The sequence below is a fragment of the Macrotis lagotis genome, chromosome X, assembly GCF_037893015.1.
Source record: "Macrotis lagotis isolate mMagLag1 chromosome X, bilby.v1.9.chrom.fasta, whole genome shotgun sequence".
Lineage (NCBI taxonomy): Eukaryota > Metazoa > Chordata > Mammalia > Peramelemorphia > Peramelidae > Macrotis > Macrotis lagotis.
This window is the reverse complement of record NC_133666.1, coordinates 305,825,678-305,836,922: the sequence shown is the minus strand read 5'-3', so window position 1 is coordinate 305,836,922 and position 11,245 is coordinate 305,825,678. Positions and strand designations below refer to the sequence as shown.

General features: G+C 36.2%; 1 protein-coding gene across 11 annotated transcripts in view; it reads left to right on the top strand.

Annotated features, from left to right (window-relative positions):
* Nucleotides 1-113: 113 nt before the first annotated feature.
* The window catches only part of SKA1 (spindle and kinetochore associated complex subunit 1), a 136,641-nt gene continuing 125,509 nt past the window's right edge, over nucleotides 114-11,245 (top strand). For 8 of the 11 annotated variants that reach the window (XR_012471390.1, XR_012471389.1, XM_074200368.1 and 5 more), the window contains exons 1-4: nucleotides 459-703; nucleotides 1,001-1,125; nucleotides 4,267-4,358; nucleotides 5,568-5,705. Coding sequence is in view for 9 of the 11 variants with exons in the window: in XM_074200368.1 (XP_074056469.1) it covers nucleotides 616-703; nucleotides 1,001-1,125; nucleotides 4,267-4,358; nucleotides 5,568-5,705 (443 nt within the window). In the remaining 2 variants the exon portion in view is untranslated. The other 3 variants (XM_074200363.1, XM_074200364.1, XM_074200365.1) reach the window with 3 other exon arrangements.

Sequence of the window (11,245 nt, the reverse complement as noted above, 5' to 3'; positions counted from 1 at the left end):
CACTTGCCGCATTCTAATCCTCCTCCCTCCCCGCCCTCCTCCTAAAAGGAAGGAGTGGGAACCGGCTCCCGCGCACGCGCGCGGCACAGCGGAGGGCGCCTCTCGCGAGATGCTGTGTGCGCCTGCGCCCTGCGCCGACGAGGCGCGCGGTTTGAATCGCCGGTGGCCCGGGCTTGCCCCGCTGCCATCGCCCGCCCGCGCCGGAACCGCCGGGCCGCCCAAGTCAGCGGGCTCTTGCGTCGGGGGGTGGGGGCGGGGGTCGACTCTGGGGGGCGGGGCCGGCGCGAGGCGCCAGTGCGGGGCTGCAGGAACGGCTCTTGGCGGGAGACCGTTGGCGCCCGGTGGCCCGGCCCGGCGTCCTCCGGCTTCCTCCGGCTTCCGCCGGCGTCGAGCCCCGCGGTGGCGCCCCCGTGACCGGCGCGTGGCCCTGCCCGAGGCCCCCAAGCTCCCCCGTGGGCTCCCGGGAGGGCCGGGGGCGGGGCTGACCCTGGCCGGCGGGGGAGGGGAGCGAAGGCCCCGGCGGTTACACGCCAGTAACGCAGCAATTTTTAATTTCTTCCTTAGGGAAGCGCCACATCCGAGTGGAGAGCTAGATAACCCAAGGAAGCAGAAGGGATGGCTGGTACAGAGCTGGAGGATGTGTGCGCTCATATCAATGACAAAATCTCCCACGTTAAGAAAATTCTACAGCTAAGAAACCTCGGTAAGCCTGTGGGACAATGTTGACTTAAAATGAGAACTATTCTTACTCATTTAAACTCTTCTCTGAAGAACACGAGACACGAAACCAATAACCCTCAAACACATTGCATTTCTTTTTGAGAAATAGAGCTAAAGTAAACATTTCAAGGGGGGGTAGAAGTTGAGCATACAGAGATGAAGTGTACTTTTCCCAAACCGGCTCCTCATTCTTTTATAGGAAAGTTACCCGTATGACTTCTTTAAAAATGATTATTCTGGAGATTTTTTTTTCAGTGTCTCTTACCTTTATGTTCAACAGGACACGATCCAGCCTTAAAGAATGTATTTTGGAAAATTAAACATGAAATGACTCTTCTAAATGACCTTTTAAACAAGTTGGAGTTGGAGGTTCAATATCAAGAACATGTCAGGAATTCTCTTAGGGTAAACAAAATTTTTGTCTGTTTTGCAAAGGAAAAGTAATTCTAAAAGGAGTTTCAAGAGCATCATCTCAAAATGTTGATACTGTTTTATTATAACTATAAGGGACTAACTAGTCTAACCCACTTAACTTTACAGACAGAGAAATGTCATGACCTCTTCTGGGACACTTAGGAGGCAAAGAGATTAATTTTCAGCTTTTATTGATTTGTTTCCTATGTATCGATTCCCTTTCCTATATGTCCCTATCATTTTTCCTCCTTAAGTGCCTGTCAACCATCTTCCATGGTTCGAATCAGGGAGAGCAAACAAGTTGGGAGTTAAGAAAACCCAATTTTTCTCATTTTTAATATCCTCCTTGACAAAAGATTGCATCAGCTTCACTTAACGTCAAGCTTCATTAAAGACTTATTTTCCAGACCCTACAGTTGGTAGGATTTCCCTTTCCTTTATCCAGAAATATATTATATGCTCTAATTAAAGAGAAAGACAAGCAAAAAGATTCTCTTTACACTTAGATTCTGTCCAAGGAGATGTGTCATGTTCTTTTGTAAGAATAATGCTTGTCCCACATTTTGGAAGAAGACCATGACGTTAGGGAAGTAATGGCATGACAAGCACATGAATTGGATTTGAGTGAGGTGGTACTGTGCTTAGTCACCTGCCTCACTTTCTCCTTCAGAGCATCAGGGACCAGTGACCAGATATGAATCTGGACAACTGAAGATGGCTTTGGAGGGGAGCCAGTCAGGGTTAAGTGATTTGCCCAGGTTCATACGGCTAATCAGTGTCAAGTCTGAGGCTGCATTCAAACGCCAGTCTTCCTGACTCTCAAGACCAATGCTATCTACTGCAGTCCTAGCTGCCCTATTGTACTTTTGTAGTCTCTGTGAGAATAAAGCTTTTTTGCTTTTGAGGGTGAGACTGAAACCAGAAAACAAAGGGCCTCTTATAATCTATTTCTTGTTTTGCTTATGGTTTGGGAAAGCAATTCTTCATCTTGCCTTTTTGTGCCACATACTTTTAAGATTTTTTGATCTTCCAAGTAACTGACTTTTGTTTTTAACTTCTTTGTGTAAAGTAAATAGGTTAAACAGATAAACTAAGAACTAGGTAAATAAATAGGAAAAAGACTAGACTAGGATTTGGGAACACTAGATGCTATTCTCATTTCTTTTATTAACTGGCAGCATAATTTGATTTTTCTGAGTCTTTCCTCATAAGGAAAATGAGAGGGTAGGGATTGGACTGTCTAAATTCAGCCAGGGAAATTTACCCATAACCATTATTCTTAGACTGTGGAAATAACAGTGCATACCTTATAGCAAGGATGGGGAAAGTCAATTTGTATAAGGTCTTTGAAATGATGTGGTCTGGCACTGCCAAGGCTACTGCAGACAGAACTCGAAATTCAATAAATCTAGGAGTTTTTTTAAAGGATAAATTAAATGTTTGGACAAATAAAGTGGTCTAATTTTTGAGTTGATAATTTTGTATGGCTCTCAGGATGTTAATAATTACCAAATGGTCCTTGGCAGAAGGGCCTTGCCTTATAGGATTGTTAATGAAAATAAACAAAACACTTGTGAAGCTCCTTGATTCCTTCAGAAGAAAAATGCTGTCTGTCTAAAAGTATAAAATACTTAGTAACATTTTTAAACTGACTTTAAATATAGCTAGTTGTGTGACCTTGGGCAAGTCACTTAAGCAAATTGCCTTTCATCCAGGGCCATCTCCAGTAATCTTGACTCCTATCTGGTCACTGGTCCCAGGTGACTGGAGGAGAAAGTGAGGCTGGTGACTTAGCACAGCACCCCCTCATTCAAATCCATTTCATGTGCTTGTTGTGGCATCAACTCCCCGATATCATGGTCTTTTTTGAGAACAAACATCATCATCAATAAACACTTATTTATTATGTTAGAAATAACTATATTAGTAGTCTGTTATTCTAACCTTTTTAGTTTAAAGACACCTTAGGCCTATAATATATTGGTTAAAACCTGAATCTTGGATGGGAAATAGGACCTAGCATTAAATACCAATCTATAAAATTTGTCCAGATTATTGAGAGATGACATAAATCTAAAGAAGTAGTATATTCCTTTACAAATGAACCTGAGAAGGGGCAGCTAGGTGGCGCAATGGATAGAGCATTGGTCCTGGAGTCAGGAGTACCCGAGTTCAAATCCGGCCACAGACACTTAATAATTACCTAGCTGTGTGGCCTTGGGCAAGCCACTTAACCCCATTGCCTTGCAAAAAAACTAAAAAAAAAAAATGAACCTGAGACCACTGCTATAAGTTAGAAGCCTAAAAGAATCTATACGGTTAACAATTTAAAAGGGAATAAACAACACTGGACTTTGTTTTAGGTGTTTCTGGGTTGAATCCTTGTTCTGCCTTTTAATATCTATTTGATCAAGGTTATTTAGCCTCAGTTTTCTCATCTGTAAAATATGGGAATATATATGCGGCTTATCTCAGCAATATTTTTAGGAAAGCAGTTTGTAAACCTTAAATACTAAATGTGAGTATATAAGAATTATTATATTTTATTTTTTATTTTCTTGCTTTTTGCAAGGTAGTAGGGTTAAATGACTTGCCAAGAGTCACACAGCTAGGTAATTAAGTGACTGGGGCCAAATTTGGACTCAGGTCCTTCTGACTCCAGGGCTGGTACTTTATCCACTGAACCACCTAACTAACCCTATTTTTTTTTTTAAACTCTTAAGATACTGATGCATTAGAGCTATGATCTTGACAAATATGACTAGCATTGGGGAACATTTTACATGACCAGGTGCATTTTTCTCTGTTAGTAAATTTTAGAATAGTTTTAGTTTTGAAAATGCTCAGTTTTTAAAATGATGTATTATCATGAAATGATAGGAAGTATTCTATGAAAAATCCAATAGAGAAAGACAAAATGTAATCCAAGAGCAGTTTCAGAATTCACCCCAATTAATTCATCCAATAACTTATTCATGATTCAGCTTCCTGAAAATTTAGGTTGAGGGTCATACTTTAATATTACCTAGCTAGTTTATGTATTTTTATTTGTGTCATGTTATTTAAATGTAACTTTAATGCTATTTAAAGTAACTTTTCAAATACAAAAATATAGTATTTGTTTTTCTTCAGGAATTACAAGAATCTCTTAATGGAAATTACAGAGAAATACAAAATCTTAAGAAAAATATTCCTCCCCATTTGCCTAAAGTAATTCAGAGCTGGTAAGTATATTTCTGCTTATTGAAAAATTCTTATTATTTGGTATTTTAAAAAAATATCTAAGGTTTAAGAGCTTAACCTTTGTGTGAATTTCCTCACTTCACTTTCAATATAATTTTTTTTTACCCAATCATCAAATGAAATTGCTTTTGCCAATGTTCTAAGGATTGTTTGATGGCAAAAGCAATTGATTATTTTCTAAATCCTTCATTTTTTTAATTTTTGCAGTGTTTGATACTGTTAAACAATCTCTCTTCATGGAAATATCTATTTTTCATCTCTCTTCTGTATTCCAGTTCCATATTACCAACTGAAAATTTCTATTTGGTGTCTTATTATCATCTCAAATATAGCCTGTCCAAAGGAGAATGTTAACCTCTTTCAAAACTAATAATCTCTCTTCCTAACTTTCTATCTGTATTGAAGGTACCAATGTCTTTCCATTAATTCAGCTTTGTAACTTGAATATTCTCAGCTTGTTTCTCTCTTACTCCCTATGTCTAATCAATTTTAAAATCTTGAAACTACCACTTTTACAGTCTCTTACATCCATTCCCTGTCTCTCCATTCAACTTTAACCCTCCATTAAACTCTCACAATCTTAGACCATTTTGAACCATTTATTTGATTTCTTGCCTCTAACCCCTCTCTTTCTAATTCATTTTCTAGATAGCTGGTAACTTGATATTCCTAAAATATTTGTCTGACCAAATCATGCCTTTGCTTGGGGATCTTCTTGCCTCAGAGAAAGAAATAAAACCAACTCTCTTTGGTGTTTTAAACCTTTCATGCTTTGGGGGTCTATCCTATCTTTCCAGAGTTATTCTACTTTATTCTTCTTCACATATACTATGTTCCAGTCAAACTCATCTGCTTACTGCAGATACTTACTATTCATACCTAATATTCCACTTTCTGCCTCCTTGCCTTTTTACAAACTGCTTTCCATGACTGAAACACACTTACTGCTTACTTCTACTTTCTGGAATCTCTTAATTGCAATAAATCTCACCTGAATTGCCATCTCCTGTGTGATTCCTTTTCTGATTTCAGGAAAGCCATGGAAATAAAAAAATTTTCTCTGGATTTATTATGAGAAAGAATTTATTCCTATTTATTATATTTTCCTGTGAGTATCTCTTTGTAAACTTTTTTAGTATTCTTCTGACTTCTCATGATTCATGCATGTTCTTTCTGCCCTTATTCTATAGTGGGGTGGAACCAAATAATAATCCTGAAGAGCAACTTAAAATTACATCATCTGAACATTCAAAGAAAACCCCAAAAAAGCAAAAGACAATTAAAGAAATTTTGCTAATAACTTCTGATGAATTTGATAATGTGCCTGCGTAAGTATGCAAACTTTTTTATTTAATGTTTTCTTTAATAAAGGATTTATGTATAGTTGACTTAGCTACAAATTTAATTATATTGAAAGTAATGTCTACTGGAGTCAGGTTGCTTGAATCTTTAATTTTTCCTTTTATGGACTTGATTAACAAGCAGATCTGAAAAGAACAAAAAAGAATTCTATATGAAAATGTGAACCTAGAGGTTTTTAAATGCATATTAATTTTTTGTGTCATAAGCTTTTTAATTTGTCTGTACATTATTTTGCTTATTTTTTGCTTCTCTGATAACCCACTAACAACCATCTCTCCTATAGAAAAACTTCCTTTTTACAAATATGTTTAGTCATGAAACATATCAACATGCCCATGTCTGAGAGTATGCCTTTAAATTCAGGGCTTCTTTTCAAACAAATATTTTGGTAACTTTTGTTATATAATTGTTTTTTTGTAGTTTTCTGTTTTGTTTTGTGCTTGTACTGATATCATAGTCTTCACCAGAACATCAAAAGAGTCCATGATAAAAAATGTTCAGAACCTAGTTCTAGACTATATTGCCTCTCTTTCAAGGAGTGAGAAACATGGTTTATCTTTAACATTTTGTAGTCTTTCAAAGTTGTTTTCTTTTATAGTATGGAATAGCCCTCATATTCAGTAAAAATGTGAGAAAAGCAGTACTGGGGTATAATTGTAAAAAAGGAAGAATATATTTTCACATCCAAGGCACAAATTGTTCAGCACCATAGTAATACAAATTTCTGCACTAATGACTGATACTGAAGAGGCTAACGCTGATCATTTCTATGAAGATCTCAACATCTACATGTAACACCCAAAAAAAGAGATGTTCCTTATAGGGGATTAGAGCTATTAAAAGGGATATTTTGCCCTCAGAGTAAGAAATGAAGCAGAGACTAACAGAGTTTTGTCAGGATAACTAACTTGGCATAGCAAATACTTTTTCGATAGACCAGATGTTGACTCTTCACATAGCTATCACCAGACAGTCAATAATCGAAATCAGATTGATTATATACTTTGTAGCCAAAGGTCAAGAAACTATACAATCAGTTAAAACAAGACCTGGAGCTGACTATGGCTCAGATCATGAACTCCTTATTGCAAGATTCAGACAAGTTGAAGAAAATAGGGAAAATCATCGGACTGCTGCTTCGTTATGACCTATATGACATCCCCTTTGAATATGAAGTAGAAATGATAGAGTAGATTTAATTAAAGAATTAGATCTGGTAGTTGGGGTGCCTGAAAAATTATGGGCCAAGGATCATAACGTTTTAAAGGAGGTAACAACAAAAGACATTCCAAAGAAAAAGAAAAGCAGGAAGTAAAATGACTAATGAGACTGATTGAATTGAGGAAAGATAGAAAAGGGAAAAGATGTACTCAAATAAGTGCAGAATTCCAGATGATAGAAGAGATAAGATTTTCTTAAATGAGCAAGCAATGCAAAGAAATAGAATGGAATTGGAGATATCAAGGGAATGTGTCCAGTGAAAATGGGCATGATAAAAAACAAAAATAATAGAAACTTAAAAGAAGTAAAGAGGTTAAGAAGAGGTGGCAAGATGAATTGATGCTGAGTGAAGTGAGCAGAACCAGAACATTGTCCACACTTAACAACAACATTGGGTGATGATCAACTATGATGGACATGTTTGTTTCCAGTAGTACTATAATCAAAGACAATTCTAAAAGACTTGTGATGGAAAATGTTATCAGTAGCCAAAGAAGCAACTATGGAGTTTAAATACAAATGAAATCATGCTATCTTTAATTTTTAAAAGTTGTCTTATGTGTTAACTTTTTTCTCTAATTTTTTTCCCCATTTCAACTTGATTCTTCTTTTACACTATGATTAATCTAACAAAGTTAGATATGAAAACCTATATTACCTTGATTTGTGAATTTCAAAACCTTGCAAAAAATGATTGTTGAAAATTATCCTTGCATGAAGTTGGTAATATATATATATATATACATATATATATATATATATGTATATATATATAGACATATATATATATATATATATAAAACAAAGAAGTGATGTTAGAACAGATTTACACTAGAAAGATCTTTAACATTGCTAATAACCATGATGTGGTTACTAATCTGGAGACAGACATCCTGGAGAATGAAGTCAAGTGGATCTTAGGAAGCATTTTTAACTTGTAAGGCTAGTGGAGGTAATGGAATTCCATCTGGGCTATTTAAAATTCTAAAAGATGATGCTGTTAAAGTAAAATCTTAGCAGTGATTTCAGGATTGAAAAAAAATCAGTTTATATCTTAACCCTAAAGATCAATACCTATATGCTAAGATTCTGCTTTCAATAATGTGTGTACTAAAGAGCAGGATGACTTTGTTTTTTCCCCCAGAAGCATTCAGGCTTATTTAAGTGACTTGTGTAGGGTCACACATATAGTGAGTATATGATGCCAGTGCTCTAACTGACCATTTGGCCTCCTTGTTGCCCTCCTCTGCCCTTCCTCTTTGAGGTGAGGGCCAGGGGGAAAGACTGGTTTTCAAACAGGCAGAGGAACTAGAGACCAAATTGCTAACATTAGCTGGATTGTGAGAAACCAGGGGAGTTCCAGGAAAAACATCTACTTCTGCTTCAGTGATCATACTAAAGTTTTTGCCTATATGGATCACAATAAAATGTAGCAAGTTCTCAAAGAGATGGGAATACTAGATCCTACTTATCATCTGAAGAACCTGTATTGGAACCATAAAGCAGCAGTTAGAATTGAACAAGAAACAACTGATAAGTTTAAGATTGGAAGAGGAGTGCAATAAGACTGTGTCCTGTTTATCTAACTTGGATGCAAAGTACATCATGCAAAATACCAGGCAGGACAAATCAAAAGTTGGAATTAAAGTTGCAGGGAGAAATATCAACTATCTCAGATATGTAAATGATGCCAAATCTAATGACAGAAAGTAAAGAAGCCACTTGATGAGAGTAATAGAGATGAGTATAAAAACTTAATATCTGAAAAACTAGGATCTTGGCAATGGGTTCCATCATTTCCTGGCAAATATAGGGAGAAGAAATGGAAATAATATCAGATTTTATATTGGGCAAAAAAAATCATTCAGGTGATGACTGTAGCCATGAAATTAAGACATTTGCTCCTTGGAAGGACAAATCAGAATCCTTGTGCAGGTTTCATTGTTTTATGCCTGTGAAATCTGTACAGTTTACCAACACCATGCCAGAAAATTGAACTACTTCCATTTGAAATGTCTTAAGCTTCTGAAGATCACCTGGCAAGATAAGGTACTGGACTCTGAAGTCTTTTTTCCCTGAACTGAACTAACAAGCATTGAAACTGTACTGCAGAAAGGACAACTCCAATGGACTGGGCATGTTGAAATGTCATAGTTGCCTAAAATAAGGCAAGTAAGGCAAGCATTCAGGTGGAGGTGAAAAGAGAAGCAAAACAAGGACATTCCTAAGATCTTTCTGAAGAATTCTAGAATGAGTTGTGAGATTCTAGCATGACATGCCTGCATCAAAGAAGGTGCACATAATAGATGACCACATAATATATTTTTTTAAATTTTTATTTATTTAAGGCAATGGGTTAAGTGACTTGCCCAAGGTCACACAGGCAATTAAGTATCTGAGGTCAGATTTGAACTCAGGCCCTCCTGACTCCAGGGCCAGCATTCTATCCACTGTGCCACCTAGCTGCCCCCCACATAATAGATTATTGATTACATAATAGAAGGTAGCAATCATTGGGAAAGACTTGGACAGATAAGGTGTAGTGGAGAATAAAAGGGGGCTGGTACGTTGTGGTCCATGGGATCATGAAGGGTCAGACACAACTGAAAAACATTGTGATCTTACTATAAATTGTTCTCCTGGTTTAGCTCCTTTTACTTTCCATCAGTTCATATAGGTCTTCTCAATTTTCTCTGAATACTTCATACTCATCATTTCTTATGGCATAAGAGTATTTCACTGCATCCATATGCAGTTTGTTCAGTCATTAATGATGGAAACTCATTTTATTTACAGTGCATTTCTTTATTTGAAAATGTTTTGTTAAAAAGTACTTTGGGGGCCAGCTAGGTGCCACATTGGATGGAGCACTGGCCCTGGAGTCAGGAGTACCTGAGTTCAAATCTGGCCTCAGACACTGAATAATTACCTAGCTGTGTGGCCTTGGCCAAGCCACTTAACCCCATTTGCTTTGCAAAAACCTAAAAAAAAAAATACTTTGATAACTTTTTTAAAATCTAGATTTCCATTTATGTAGTTCCCTCCCACTATTGTTTTTATTACAAGCTTTTAAATATTCACTTCGTAAATTTGAAATGATTAATATATTTGATAATTTTTTATTTTAAAACCCATGTTTTTATTTAAATAAAAAAAGCCAATTAATGCAGAAATTATAATATACTTCTCTTGGATGGACCAAATAGGAGCCTCCTTTTATTAGCATTTTATACTTTTGTTAATCCTACAAATTTAATTCATTTTCTTTTGAGAAATGACCTCAGTTTTTCCATACTCTTGAATCATATGACCATTTATACTAAATGGGTTCCAGGAGGTCATCTAGTCCAATATTCTTAACCCTGGGATTCATGAATTTGATTTAAAAATAAAACAAAACACTGTATTTTTAATATTAATTGGTTTCCTTTGTAACTTTATGCATTTTAAAATATTCTGAATAGGGGGCTTAAAGGCTTTATCACAGAGCATTCTGTGATACAAGAAATGTTGAGTGTTCTATCTAGTTCAGTTGTTTTTTACAGATTGGAAATCTAAGGTCTAAAAAGGTCAAATGGCTTGTTCAAGGTCATATGGTTAATTAATATCAAGACCTTTTCTAGGACATAAAATATAATTTTATCACTTGTTTAATGATTACAATGGGAACAGGTTTTTTTTTATTTATTTTAGTTCCTTTTCTTGTTCCTCTCATTTTCTCTCTTATTTTTAATGAAGCAAGGAGAACCAAAAGGGAGAAATCAACAGGAGTATTGGTAGCATTTATGATATTTGGAGAATGTTGGGAAAATTAAGTCATAGCAGTCAGAGAGATTTACACTAATTTAGCAGAGAGATAATAGTAAGTATGTTTTAAGGACTCTAGTTTTCACAGTTTACTGAATGATGAAGCTGATATCTTGTGAAGAGGAAAATCAAGAGCAAACTAGTAAATTATATTTTTGTTATGCTCACTGAAAATATGAAACATTCTTGTTTGGAACTAAAGAGCATACCAAGCTTTGATGGGTAGGAAAAGTGTCATGAAGAAGTCAGGTTATGATTTAGCTTATAATTCTAGGTTGAAGAAAAGATAAAAAGAGAGGGGAATGATTAAAGGAGTGAGAGATTTAGAGGGCAGAGAAGAACCTTAACTTTTGCTCCTTTTCTGCTCTTCTAACTCTTAATTTATGGATACCATTAAATTTATAAGTACATTTTGCCCTTCATGCCTTATTCTTTTATTTTTCATTACTGTTAGAGGACAATTGGGTGCCTGTGGTAT